We start from the raw sequence: 14,360 nt of genomic DNA, 5'->3' as shown, positions 1-14,360 counted from the left end.
GAAGGGTTCCAGAGCCGTTCGGTCATAGTCATTGCACGCTAGACGCACCACGTCGCGGCAGCGCTCTCTAGAGGCGTATTCCATCCAGTCGATGGCCAGAGGTCGAAATGGCCAGAGTTCGAAATGGCCCAGTCCGAGACTTGATCTTTGGTGCAACCGACCCCTTGGGAAATGTTTGTGCGGCAGGTGGAGACCAGAGTTCTGGTGGTTAGATGCTTTTTTTTCGTCCTCAGTCCTCATGCCACCAAGCACCGGCCACGATGAGACAAAAGGCTAGTGTCGACCTCTGGAAGATTCACGTTGTTGCCATTCAACGCCTCGTCTCCATTGTGGCAGGCAAACCAGGGCTCCTAGATAGCCTTTCTCGGTTTGTTGCTTTGGCGTTGCCTCGCGACTACTTGCCCTGGCGGTCTCAAGCCTCTGCACAGAGTATGACACGTCGAACTCCTGGATAATTATGTGTGTCGCATTGGGTTGGTGAACTCGAGACGTGAAGCCGGACCATTGGAACATCATCGTCCGCCGGCGTACCAAACAATGCTTTCTTGCTAGCGCGCAGGACTGTGATGGAAATTGGAGTATTTCACTAGTCTGCGTGGGATTACGGCCGTTGCCGCACGGGCTGAACAAGGGTAATCTCTCTCTCTCTCTCTTTCTCACTCTCTGACTCTCTCTGATGTTGCTAAGTCACGACGATGTTGCTTCTCGACTTGTCGCTAATGCCCTGGAGAGTAACATTGTCCAAAGCATAGTTCGCAATATCAGTCGCATTCAGACGTACACGTATAGGGCGGTTTCGCTTGGCGAGATTCGATGCGCTACTGACCACAGCATTCCGCATCATGGGTCGCCAACCGGGGCAGCTCACACGAGGCACCCATGGAGGCCATGGGAGCTTCGAGTCGTCTCCGCACTGCAAAAAAAAAACCGTAGAGAGCCGACGTGGTATAGCATCGTCCATCGAGACATGTCGCCCGATCAGGAGTAGCGGTGGCTCATCTGCCCGAGACCATCATTGGAAGCCTCTGATTGGTGTCTATACGGCTCCCGCTATCCTTGCCGTGGAGATAGGTAGTCAAAATCTTTAAAAAGAAACTCAGGAGGCGGTGCAACCTTACCGGCGTTCACCAGCCCCGATGAACCCCAACCTTGCCAAGGGCTGCCACTCAGATGCCACGACGGGTGAGGGCAGTGTTCAGTGACTTGCGCATCCACCAATGTTTCATGCTCGTGGCACGTAGTGGTACCTTGCACTCGCTGGCTTGACTCCATCCCGTTTTCCTGGGAACATGGATGCGCCTTACCGACCCGGGTTTCTGAGGGACAAGAAACCCTGCAGTCATCAAACGTGGAAGCATGTCGATAATTGGCAACTAATATTGACTGGTCCACGGGACAGAGGATGATGCATGTACGAATACCTGGAGGTGGCATTCTTTGCACGGCGTATTCCTTCCGTCATCTCGTGTTTATAGCAACGTCATGTGTACTCCTTACGACCCATACAACGCTATCGATTGATCGCTGTGCTCGCAGGATGCTAACTTTGGCAGTCGGCTCTTGTGGTCACCGAGGATGAGTAGGTTCGTTCCGAGCAACGCAGGTAGGGATGTCGTGTCGACTTGGAGGTGGTGGTCGCCGAGATTCAAAGATTCTCGCCGGAGCTTGTGGTATTAGTCTGTGTCTCTGATTCCGAAAGACGTTTGGTCAGAAGAGCTGTATGCCGGCCGTGAGTTGCAATGCTCTAGAAACCAGTCAAACGGAATTTTCCATGCTCTTCTCCCTCTTCTTCTCCTTGGCGCACCTGTGCGGGTTGCAAGCGTCATCTCATCTTTGGACCCGCGTGCCATTACTTCGAATGAAGCAGTCCGTAAGTGAGACTCGACCAATATGGTCAATAGCACGGGGCAGTGAGGCCCCCAAGCCCCTTGTTCTAAGAGCGCACATTGCATGTCTTCGTTTGGTGGCTTGCTGAACCTCAAGGGTCTTCGTGTGGAGCCAGGGGACGGGAGCGATCCCGCCATTTTGAGGTATAACCAGCTAGCCGGCGTTGGATGAAGAGACATGCAGCACGCAAGCCGCCTCTGTGCCGCCCAGTCTTTTCCCATAACCCGCGCGTCGGGATCTTTCGACGCCGCCGTGCGTCCTGTCAAGTAAAGCGAGTCTGCGCCCAGATAAGTCGAGGACGCTCAGCCTTACCGAATCAACGGCACGCCCTAAAGACATTGACTGGAGAGGCCTCGTCGGGTACCCTGGTGAGATCTAAGACTCACAAAGCCTTCTGTTTCCGCTCCTCCTACCCGTACTCAGGGGTTTATCATGCATGTCAGAGCATCGTGAAAAGTTTGTCGCAAAATCTTTCGGCAGACGCTTAAATTTGCATTCGAACGCTGGGAGGATGGCACGTTAGAGGATGACGGCGCCGAGCACCAATCTGAATCTTTCATTGGCTCAACCGACTCGACGTATCACCTCGCCGGACATTTTAGCGTCCGTTGTACTGGCTCAATGTTGGACGATTGCGGCCTCCTATGCCGCCGCGGCCCGGCCACATCATTGGTCGTGTCTGAGGTATTAGAACCCGACTCTGTAGTGAATAGGGGTCGCTTGCTTCACTGATCGTTGATGATGTGGGGGACGTGTGAAGACAGCGAGGACCGTCCCTTGGGCAGTGCTGACCGGGTAAGCCAGGACCAAGGGGCGAGAGAAGAGCGAATGAGAGGCGTGGGCGTGGGCTCCCGGGGGATGGGCAGCAGCGAAGCGTGGGTCGGGATGGTTGACGATTGCGGCAACCAGAGAGAGGGAGACGTCGAAATCAGTGGGTGAGATTTGCGCATGTTGGTGTGCGGGATCGTGTTCTCGTCTGCAATTGTATTGGCCACATCCGACTGTGCCCCCTGGCCGGTGCATAACCATCGCTATGCGAGGGGTCGTATTCTATCGAAAATCAGGTTCATGAGTGATCCCATGACTGACCGACAGCGTGCAAGGCAAGTCAAGACGGCAAGCTTGGCGAGGGTGCAAGAAATGCTGCAGGGTGGAATGGGCCGAAGGGATGAGGCGATCTTAGTGACTTTGACAATCCGTACAATGCAATGGCAGCCGCCGTGGTATGGTACTTTGGAGCAAAGCAGTCCGTGGGATCGATAATACGACTCTGGCAATGGCCGGCGATAGAATCTATCCGTAGAGTCTAGACCAGTCCGCAAGGTGAGCGATCCCACGCAGGACGACAATGATGGTCCACTGACCCAAGAGATTGGGCTGCATCCGATGCGAAGTTTGGTACGCGCAGATGGCGATTCAGGCGAGCCGGGACGATGCTTGTCTAGGACAAGGTACATGGTGCCGAAAATCGATCATGTTGGCGGGGGGCTCAAGGCCATTGACGAACAGTGGATTGTGAAATGAAGTTTCATTCTTCTTCTGGTAAAGGTAGACGAGGACGAGCCGCGAAGGGGGCAGAGTATCCGTAGGTACCTGGAGATTGGCGTCAAGGGCGGCATGGCATCGTATCTTTTGTCGTATGTTTCTGGCCGGCCCCAGAATGTTGCATCGGCAGTCGGATTTGGATCATGGGTCATGGAGATGACCTCGCAGTCCCAGTCCCATGTCGGCGTTGAGGCCCAACGATGGATGCTTTTGTGTATCCGTACCGCCGGGTCCCTTGCCGTCGACGCCAGCGCCAGCGCGACTCCTGGGATGCTTCGTTTTTCTGATTCTGTCGTGGTGGCCCCCCAGCAGCAGGCTACAATGTAGTATTGATGAAAGCGCATGTGTGGCTGATGACACTGGGGAATCTGAGAAACTGGGTATCGGGATGGACTTGGTGGGAGGTGGGAGCATCCATAGGGCTGAGTCTGCCAGCCACCGCCGGGCTGGCAAACTTGCAAGTGCAGCAGGCAGTCACAGTCGCAGTTGCAGTTGCAGTTGCGGTCGGGTTGCAGTTGCAGGGAGGGTGAGATCAGGGCAAAGGGAAGGCGCCGTCGGCTTCCCTCCTCCACTGACTCCCGTTGTGCAATTGCTGAGGTAAGGAGGGAAATCACAGAACGTACCTACCTAAGGTACTTCAAGTACTATGTATCCGTACCTTCTTGAACATCACAGGAACGTACCGGCATCTGGTGCGTGTCTTTCTTTCCTCGCCTCAGATACCTTATTGAACGCATACGAATATCCATAGATGGACTCAAGTTCTCAACCATTCAACACCGAGGGGAGGAGTATCCGTAATTAGCTCCTGCTTTTGTCGCGATTGGCTCCTCTTAGAAACCGCATTTCCTGCGGGGGCACGGGGGTGTTGTACTGGTAGAGACAAGTGTCGCGAGCGTCAGGTGTGGGCACGGGGCGATCCTGCATCATCTTCCATGCTGTTGCTGTTGTTTGCTCGAATCACTACTCCGTACCCAGCTAGCCAAGATGCGGAGGTGAGGCACAAACGGAAGCACAGGGTAGGCCACAGGATGCAGATGCTCGAGACACCGACACCCATCATCCGAATGCTTGGGACGAGACGGACGGGACGACAGGCAGGCAGGTGCAGGGACGAACAGCACAAGGGTCGTCGGTTACCACCTCATACCTCCCCAGTGGAGACCTTGAAAGGGAGGGGTACTTCGCACGGACCATCACATTTCCTATTTGGGCAAGCTGTGCGATAGCCTCACCCTCGACCTTCCTCCACTTGCTGGCAAGATGAAGCCATTCGGCAGGTACGGACACCTTACGGTGAACTGTACAGATTGGAGATCTGACTGGCAACTGCTAATGTCCATAATGCTACCTTAATCCGTCCGTACGGACTTTACCATGCTTGCATGCTACGCAATTACAAGAGTTTCTCTGCCTGCTACGCAGTACCTACATCCAAAGTGTACTGCGGAGCAGTTGGAAATTGCCTGAGCACCCATGGCCCATGGGAGTCGAGACCAAACATGACGGGAACGCGGTTTGATACTCAGGACTGCTTGAACGCCAACGGTAAACCCCAAACCATTCGATTCTCAAACCGAACCCATCCCCCGCCTAAGGTAGGTTGTCTTGTAGCGTAGGACCCCTAACGCCGGTCGAGAGTAGGAATTTACAAACACTCGAGATACCGGTTCAACGCAGACGGAAGAAGTGCTCCATCCTCCAAGACCTTCTGTGCTTCTCCAAAGCATCGTCATTGTTACCAGCATTCTTTAATGATTCTGGGTTACATCTCGCATTCTGCGGGGCGGCAACAAATAGTGGACTTTGTGACTTTCCATCACAGCATCGCTCACCTGGCGGTGACGGCGGAACGCGGGAAGGAAAGAGCGTTTTTGATTGGATCAGGTAACGGCCATCTATCATCGGCTGGTGAAGCGACGGTCGATGATTAAGGTTCCTGGGATCGGCGTCGCCGAACAGAATAGCAGCAGGTGGGGACGAGACCTCAGAAACCTCCCACAGGGAAACATCTCGGGTACGTACTTGACGTCTCCACTATCGCCCAAATTGAGCAAATGAAAAGGCGCATGTGCGATTCCGTTTTCTCAATACCGCGGAATGAGAGACCCGTCCGCCGTCGTTCCGTGTCCTACGGATTCACATTCCTCATCCTCGACCTCAAGTCTCAAGGCCTGCTCAGTAGCTTCAGTCACCACGGTCCACCAGTGCTTTCCCAGGGCCATATAGTGGAACTCCACGATCCACGATGCCACCGACAACCGTTGAGGCTTGTGTGGTTCTCGAATGTCGACGACGTTGGCTAGACTGGCGACTGCCTCATCGGATGGCTGAGACTCGGGTCCGCAGAGGTTCGGTCGTTGGTTGCCATTTCGAATGTCCATGCCAGCGTTTCAAATACCCATCTTTCATATTGCTAAAACCCGACCTTCTCTAGGAACTGAGGCGTTTCTATTGAGTCGTCGCCGAGTCGTTGCGCCCAAGTCAGAAGCTCCCAGCATCGCCCACGGCCCGGGGCAACACTGCATACTTGGCCGGCCAATGGCTCGCATCCGATGGGACGTCGACGCGGATTGGCGGGTTCGCATTCTTCGAGCAGAAGCATTGGCAGGCAAAGAAAGGTTGGGTGTCTCGTCTCCCGACAAAAATCAATATCCGTACGAAGTACTACATACAGATACCGCAGTGTTGGAAGCATCCCTCAGGCCTGTCTATTCGTATACGAACTATCAACTGCCGTTGCGGCACCTCGCGACTGAAGACGATTGCAGGCATGTCTCGATTCTCATCTCGTCGACTCTCAGTCTCTTGTTGCCGTCATGATCCACACGGGTCATACGGATGTCATAAACGCGGGCGGGGTCACGAGCTGCCAGGGCCCAGAGCCGGCCTTGATGTCTCTCAAGGCAGCAGCATTTCGACCGTGGTTGCTTTTCTGTGTCGAATAGACGAGATGCAGGCTTTGTACAGGAAAAAGGCGCTAGCCAGGGACCCAAGCTGCCTGCCCTGGGGATCATTTTCACCATGTTTTCTTTACCGCGCACACTGCACGCACCCAGACGTGCCAGACAAGAGGGGGGAGATTGACAACAGGGCTTTGGCCAGCAAATCGAGCCGTGTATACGCAGGACCCGTTTCTCTGGGTTCCGCAGATCTCATGTTGCAGGGGCTCTGCCTTACCGAATCGATGCTGAGGACGCTTGTGACGAAAACAGCAATGGTAAACGAGAATGACAAGGGAGCCCAGACCCGAAACGGCATGGGGCGGGCTGTCTTGGTGCGTCGGGGAAGTGTGGGAAGGGAAGCGGGCACGGCGGGGCGGGAGGATGCTAGCGATCTGAAGACTCGAGCCAAGCACCGACCCGTGGGCCTTGTCTTCTGTCCCCAAGGGGCCAAGCAAGTGCTCAACACAGTTACACAGACCACGGCCACGCCTGGGAGGTTTGCGACGTCGGCCAAGTCTAGTCTGGCCTCTACTGGGCTAGGGCGACGACGGCGCGAGACTGCGTGATGGCCTTGGTGGTGTTGGTGTATGGCAAGATTAACGGTTTTGCCCGTGCCGCAATGGCTTGTGGCGGGCGGACTGGCGGCATCTACCCCCCCCAGGCTTGCGGCTTGCCAGGCCTGCCAGAGTAGGCGGGCACCGGGCTGGCATAGCGTGATAGAACCATACTCCTGGGACGACGGTTTGACTCTGGGGTGTGAGAGTCGATTGTTGACAGTCTGCAGACTACCTACGTACAGAGTCCTCCTGTCCTGTACCATATTCCTTTGAAGCACGATGTGCTCGCCACCACCAGTTCGCTGCCAGTTGCCAGTTGCCAGTGTCTCTTCGATTTGGGGGCCAGGACCAGAACCACAGACGGAGGCTTTCGCCTCAAAGCTTCGCCAGAGGACCCAGGGCCATGGATGTAAGTTTCCTAGCCAGGAGACCCTGTTCTGGGTGCGTCTGGCTATGAAGAACTGCCAGGACACCAAGCCGTCGACAGTCTAGCTCGGGACCGAAGGCTTTCTCAGACCGATCATGTCCTTGATGTTTCATGGCCCTTACAGAGAGAAAGATGGAGAGGAGGAGCAATCTATAGTCTTTGGTATGAGAGGCATGACATATGTGCCCATATCCCCTTCCATGACAAGTTGACAATCGAATGTGTCCACTATCCAGTGTCACTAACAAGAGCAAGAGGAGAAAAGACACAGAAATGAAAGGAGTGGGGCTCATGAGAGTAGAGTGTAAGATGTGGATCAGGGTCGGGGCGGGGGGGGGGGGGGTGGAAAGACACACAAGCGGTGCGGGACACGTGAGAGAGACAGCGGTACGTACTTCGAACTGCTTAGTGGGTAAGTGGAGACGGGACAAGACTTTTGGTCGAGGCAGCGAGAAAGAATGAAAGAAACGTCTCCACCACGCGTCAAATCAAGGTTTCTATCTTTAACCCCAAACGAGATAAACTCCGAACACACGCAGCACAAGCGTCCCCCCTACCGTCTACGTCTACAGATGCCTCACACCACGAAAAGAAAAAGAGCGGGGACCGCAAGGCACACATTCCCCCCGCTGCTTCATGCTCTCCCAGAGAAAGCCTCGCCTACTGCAGCACATGCATTGCACCGCGACCTTACCTACCATCACAGTACAACACTACACTACCACAGTGGACAGTGGGTGATCCAGGCAAGCCAGGTTGTTGCCCGTCCTCTACAATGGATCTGGATACCCCCCAGGCGCTATGGCATGGCACTCGAAGCCGCTTGCTAACGAGACCCGGACAAGCTATGCATGCCTATGCTTTGCACGCCCAGAGTTCTGAAAGGCAGTCAGTCCCTATACGCCAGTACCAGGTGCCTCCCGCTAACAGTCGTATACCAAATCCAGCTAGGACTGAAATCCACTGAACCTCTCTTCCTGGATGGCACAGGCTTTCCATTCACATGGAGAGCGGATCCCTTCTCTGTTTTTCCCTTTTTTCCTCGGCCTTACTACGAATACACTACCACGGGCACGGTACTCATAGGCACGGTCGTACAGGCTTCAACCCCGTTCCAAACTTTCCGCTGAATGCCCCCCAGTTCCCTGCCAATGTTGGCCTTGGCCCCATTTGCAAAAGTGAAAAAAGTCTCTCCCATCTTTATTCCACAAAGCACGGGGATTATAGATGGTGCATGTGCTTGAAGAAAGTGGGCGGCGGGCATACAGATACGGTACGGTACGGATACTCCAGTTTCCGTAGGGGAAAAAAGAAAGAAAAAAAAAACGAAACGAGACCGGTGCCCACTGCTTCTATGATCTCAATTTCTTGGGGGAGAAACACAGGGGGAGGGGGAAGGGCCTGGCCCGTCGAATGGCTACCTGACGTGTTTGGGAGCAAAAGATTATGGAGTGTCGTTGAAGACAAAGCCGGCACTAGGTACACAACTCCGTACCGTACACGAGTGGCCCCTCCATCAGGTTTCACTCGTGTACTTGCGTACAATTCGGCCAAAACGGCAAAGCACCCCTCCCGCAAATTCGTCCGAATACCCAGCATCTATCCGGCATAAGACGTTATCGTCCCATCACTCAGGACGAACGGGAAGGATTCGCGCAAAGGAAACTGCATTCAGTCATCAGTTCCCATGTTCCCTCTCCTTTCGGAGGACCACCTCGGAGAGCCGGCAGTATCAGGTAAGGGAGGAGAGATATGGAAAGAAACGATGGAAAAAATCGCATCTTTTACCAATCGGCGCTACCCCCGTTTGCAAAGACCGACCTTTCCTGCTTTTTTGCCTGTTGTGATAGGTTGGCCGGCGGGAGATTGTCCCTATTACCAGTATGCAGGCTTTCCAAAACAGGTTTGGCGTATCGACGTGTGGAGAGCTGAGGACTGGGGGGGGGCACGACTTTCACCCCTGGGCCCTTGGGAGTATTATACCGAATTTTCTTGGGTTCTCACTTCTCAGTGATGTAGTGTTCCCCTCCGCTCCTCTATCGTCTACTTTAGTCCCGTACTCCGTACTCCGGTACTCCGTCACGCCCGTACGGCCTGCGGCAAGTTCCTTGCCCCTGCACCACTGATGAGGAATTATGGCTACCCCGTTCCTGTAGATCCGATGCGACGTCAAAGGTGAGCTGTCACCCCGTGGGACTCTGGCACGCCTGGCACTCTGGCTCTGGGTGCCCTGGGACTGGGAGGGTGAATAGTGATCGACATATCAAACATGATGTGCGAACCCCCGGTCTCTCTCTCTCTTTCTCTCTCTTGTCTGCGACGGGGAAGGGGTCCGGGAGGCAGATGACAGCAGGTTGATCCACGAGATCCAGTGCTTCCATCATCCATGCGTGCCATGATCTCACGAGAAGAAAGAAGAAGGGATAGGCACAATAACCTAGCAGGTATTCCGTAGTGTAGGCAAACTCTCGGCAAACGATGTCACGATCTGCTTCAGGACCGTGGAATTACGCAATTAACAAGCCTCACTCATACTCTACTCTCTCTCTCTACCCTTACGGGGTACTCTATTTTCCAAGTTTCTTCACTATTCACGCATTCGCTCTTCTTTCTCTCTCCGGGTCTCCCTGCAGTGTAGATCCTGCGCACATCCCAGGATGCCCAGGGCTGTTTTGTTTTTGTTTTTTTTGTTTTTTTTGTTTTTTTCTTATTCCGCTTTTCCTTCCCAGACCGCCGTGCTCAGGCACTTCAAGGGGCCCGAGGCAAGCTAGGCCACCAGGTTTGGAGTTTTTTTTTTTCCCCCACCGTTGCATCGGAGACAAGAAAAGAAGGTTTATATGTCCAGTGGTAAATCCGTATACCTCCTGCGGTATAAGGGCTTGTCTGGCTGGAGATGGAGAATCTTTGGCTCGGTCTTGCCCGGGCCGGGGGGGTGCCATGCCAATAATGAGCCGGGGGAGGGACGGGCTTACAGAAAACTGAAGCTTTCGACCTCATACCAATGGTGATGTAGACACTTTTTTGGCAGGAAAATTTTCGGGAGGCAGCCAGCCAGTCTTTTGACGATGTAAGCCGGACCATGGCTGCGTGATTCTTGTCACCAATATTCACTCACAGACGCACTCAAGCTCCAGAGCGTGGTCCACCACCACCACTACCACCTCCCCTCTCATCCTCCATGATATCGCACCCACTATCGTTCGCCCCTAAGTTGAATAGAAGTAGTGTGCATGGATATGTGTATGTGCGTGTGTGCGTTTATTCGCCGATAGGAGGGGGGCGCCGTCCATGGGCAAATATCACATACCTACTCTCCCTCCTTTACTGGACGCCATCAATGCGGGCCAACTGGGCCGTCCCCGTGCCACCGAAAATCAGATGTGTGTATATGTGTGTGTGTGTGTGTGTGTGTGTGTGTGAGGCGGGAAGCAAGCCTAGCACCAAGCCCAGCCGCCGTGATACCGTATCTGCCGGCAGCGGGTGGATGAAGCCCGGACCCCTATTTCGGGGAGTTTTTCCCTCTCCGTTTTCGCACTTGAGGAAGATTTTTCTTTAGGGAGTGTAAAAAAATATCTCCGTAGCGCCTGCAAGAGTAAGAAAGAGGCGCTCGCAGGCAAGGTGGCCGGGACCTCTAGGTGACCCTGGTGATATATTGAGATAATTTCTGGGGTCTGTGTATAGTCTCCTGTTACACAATAGCGAACTGTAACCCATATCTGCGAAATTCCCCTTATCACCAGAAAGTCCCTATACGATGTTGTTACTCTTCAGAGGACAAAGCTGCATGTTGGTCGCACATACGACAGGTTTGAGCAGGTATTCCAACAACCTGGTTCGCGAGACGCTTCCCGCGAGGATGACCTAACCGATAGGAAACCAACGCAGCCCATCCATCCTACTCTTAGCCTACCTTGGGTGGGAAATCACTAACAAGTAAACCACCACATCGACGACACCAAAAGCTAACCGCCCAGATCCTGCCGTGCCTTGGTGTCCCCTCCAACGGCCGGGGAGGAAAGGTGAGCGACGAGCCTAGAGTCTTTAGAGGCCACCATCTTCTCTCGTTCCGAGTGCTACCATTTTGTTCGGGATTGGGGTCCAGCGCCAGCTTAAAATCCTGGCCTTGCATGGCTATACCTCCCCGTTTCAGCCATGAAAGGAGTCCGAAGACTGGCATACAATAGTACGAGAACCATCAAGATATAGGACAGGGCCGGAAAGTTGTGCTCTTTCCTTTTGGTAGTCCATTGGGAACTGGTGTTAGAAGGAATCCTTCACGCTTGACAACAACGTACCACGAAGGACGGCTAATATTGGTTCTCAGGCGTGATGGGGGAGGCAGAACAATTTGCTGTTTACACGCCAAAACAAAGTCAGAACCTGCCTTTCTACCTTGTGATAACTCGCACCAAGCAAAGACATTCTAGACCACCAAGACTTTGCCACGAGGATTGGAAGTGAGGTCTTTGACCGACAGCTTTCTCTGCTGGACGTGGCGCGTGGTTCTGCCGCCAAACTTGAGACGCCCCCGGCCTTGCAGGTGTCTCACTCGCTCGAGCGCTCCATCGCCCAATTTTTCTTCCACGGTCCTTGAACCAAAGAGTGGCCGGCCACTTGGCTGTTTTGTTTTGGCGCCATAGGAACTAAGCGTTGCAGTAGAGAACAGTGGTTGGTGATAGATAGAAAGGCAGGTGGGCGCTGGGTGGTAACATCGGGGACCTCTACTTGCAGTAGGTAGGTATTGACAAAGTACAATGGCTTGTGACAGGGTAACGAACGAGGATGGTTTCCTAGTGTCCAACAAAACGCCTTTGAGATACCGGCGTTGTCGGACTTTGCTTCTTTGTGTGAGATAGTCACCTCCAGGGTCGTGGCGTCGTCCCATATTACACCTCTTCTCCGCGATGCACAGCAACGAGGAGTTGAAGAAATGTCCACTATCTGTCGGCACTTTCAAGAAGCCCATTACTCGACCGACCGGCCGAGGGCACAGATGGACCCCGGTTTGAGGTGAGACTGCCGTCCTTGCTCGCCGCGTGTAACTTCGGGGGACTAGATCTAGATCGTACGTGCGAGATGAAAAGTGACCACAAACGACCATAACAACAGTGTGGAAAGCTTTTGTCCCCCCCCCCAGCGTTTGAGCGAAGGTGAAATGAGGCAAAGCTACCCGTGATGGTATCCATCTGCCATACCGCAGTCTTGGGTCCGAAGCACCCAGACCGTCGGGACTAACACATGCATCCCAGCAAAAGAGGCGTCACGCCGGCTTCTGCTAAGTGAAAAAAAAAAAAAAAAGGCCACTAAGCCAGCGTGAGGGTAGCCCCCAACGCAAGTCGTCTCTCCCTCTCACCTCCTTCGAACAATAGGCTCAGGCGCGATACCGTTAGAAGGGGTGGAGGGAAATAGGTCTAGACCCGAGGGGAACGCGGGCTTTGACTAGTCCTTGGACGCACACACGCCCAAGAGGTCGGGACAGCACAGAGACAATGAGCAAAATGTCGAGGCCTTGTCTGCCTCCCCGTCCCCTTGCTCTCCTTTGCCATCTGTGCCTGTGCTAGGCTAGTCTGTGGGCTAGAGGGCCAGTAGAGTTTAGATGAAGAAAAGGGACGCATCGTGGCTAACAGCATCTAGATTCTAGACACCGAGGCAAAACGCCCAAGAGAGATTGAGTTGGAACCTTGGGGAGTTGGGGCTGGGTTTATTCTGCCCGCCCCCTTCGCAGAGAGCCAAAAACAAAGAAGTCGCATCGGTAGGAGGCAATGAACGGGCGTTGGAAAACAAAACAACGCAAAGTCGCAAACGGGTCTCACAGACCAACTGTGTAGGACCCGAAGCAGCGGGTTCTGACCGACGCCACGCCCGCCTCCCGACGATGCGATGGGTTGCAACTTACGGGCGGGATAGGGCTTTTTTCCCTCTTCGAAGAGGGTCTACTACCATGACCGCGAGGCTAGACGACAAAACGCCACACCAGACGGATCAAAGTTGCCTCAAAGGCCCTAGACTCGTCCCAAACCACGTGTTGATGATTGCGCAGGGGTCGCATTTGTAGGCGAGTGCGGGAAGAAGCTTGGAGCACTCGATGGCGGGCTTCGCGTAGAGTATTCGGGCCTAGCTTCTTAGCTCTGAGAGAAGAAGGCCGGCGTGGTCATTGAATCAATGAATCTAGGCGAGTCTGTCGTCCCCTGGGCCCCCCTCGCTCGCGATGCCCTCGCTGCTGCGGGGATGGGAGGCGCGGCGTGGGATGTTCTGCAAACGCAACACCGACGGCGAGGCCATGTAGGCCGAGGCTGGGGCGGGCGATTATGCAGGAGTCGGAGTCGGAGACGGAAGCGGAGAAGCACGTGAGGGGTGGGAACTTGGATTGGAAGCGTGACGGTTGACATGGCCGGTAGATGAGGAAAGCTGGAGTCCTGGGCGGTTGTGACCAGACCAAATCGATAGTCTCAATCCTTCGCGCTCCACTGCCGAAGAATAGCATCATGGATGAGCAGGTGGCGGGCAGATTACAAGCAAGCAAGCAGCCTGTAGCGAACCGGGGCCGGCCAGGTGTTTTGACGTTATCATATTTCGCAAGCGATGAGCGACGTTTCGCGGCTCCCTTGAGCGATCAAGATGCAAATCCGGAGCGACAGATGACTTGATGTCGTTGAGAGACTTGGTGGCTAAAGATCGGAATCGGAGTCGGAGTCCCAGACAGACAAGGGCATGAGCGACAGGGGAGCGCAGGCATGGAGATGATGTTCATGTTCCCGGACGAATAGCCATCCGAAATTAGTCGCTGCAAGATGAGGTGGAAGATGGTCGCCGACCACTGTTGCACATCCTTCCCCCAGCGAATCGCTCCCCTCTCTGTCGTCAACACTCAAAGGTGTGGTTGGAGAAACAGGCAGAGGCGTGACAGCAGGAAAATGAGAATTACTGCGAAGAGAAAGTGTCGATCCTTGAACCTCGCTCGGAAGGGTGCTGCTCCATGGCAGGAAAGACTGGAAAGAT

At 54.2% G+C, this 14,360-nt stretch overlaps 4 protein-coding genes across 4 annotated transcripts; 1 reads left to right on the top strand and 3 right to left on the bottom strand.

The window, feature by feature from the left end:
• Positions 1–6,412: 6,412 nt before the first annotated feature.
• Positions 6,413–6,742, bottom strand: BDP81DRAFT_416700 (uncharacterized protein). The gene has a single exon (XM_060589556.1). It carries the CDS (start codon positions 6,691–6,693, stop codon positions 6,466–6,468), a length of 228 nt encoding a protein of 75 aa, XP_060450912.1. The 5' UTR covers positions 6,694–6,742; the 3' UTR covers positions 6,413–6,465.
• An 8-nt stretch (positions 6,743–6,750) lies between these two features.
• BDP81DRAFT_416699 (uncharacterized protein) lies at positions 6,751–7,683 on the bottom strand. Its single transcript, XM_060589555.1, has one exon. The coding sequence runs from the start codon at positions 7,652–7,654 to the stop codon at positions 7,310–7,312; it is 345 nt and encodes a 114-aa protein (XP_060450911.1). The 5' UTR covers positions 7,655–7,683; the 3' UTR covers positions 6,751–7,309.
• Positions 7,684–8,204: 521 nt separating this feature from the next.
• On the top strand, positions 8,205–9,033 carry BDP81DRAFT_89969 (uncharacterized protein). Its single transcript, XM_060596474.1, has 2 exons — positions 8,205–8,249; positions 8,309–9,033. The coding sequence occupies exon 2, from the start codon at positions 8,365–8,367 to the stop codon at positions 8,971–8,973; it is 609 nt and encodes a 202-aa protein (XP_060450910.1). The 5' UTR covers positions 8,205–8,249; positions 8,309–8,364; the 3' UTR covers positions 8,974–9,033.
• Positions 9,034–11,690: 2,657 nt separating this feature from the next.
• On the bottom strand, positions 11,691–12,496 carry BDP81DRAFT_89955 (uncharacterized protein). Its single transcript, XM_060596473.1, has one exon. It carries the CDS (start codon positions 12,460–12,462, stop codon positions 11,785–11,787), a length of 678 nt encoding a protein of 225 aa, XP_060450909.1. The 5' UTR covers positions 12,463–12,496; the 3' UTR covers positions 11,691–11,784.
• Between the last annotated feature and the right edge of the window lie 1,864 nt (positions 12,497–14,360).

Source organism: Colletotrichum phormii (genome assembly GCF_030913505.1).
Source record: "Colletotrichum phormii strain CBS 102054 chromosome Unknown BDP81scaffold_2, whole genome shotgun sequence".
NCBI classification, from domain to species: domain Eukaryota; kingdom Fungi; phylum Ascomycota; class Sordariomycetes; order Glomerellales; family Glomerellaceae; genus Colletotrichum; species Colletotrichum phormii.
The sequence above is the reverse complement of the archived record's forward strand: the minus strand, read 5'-3'. Positions and strand labels throughout refer to the sequence as shown.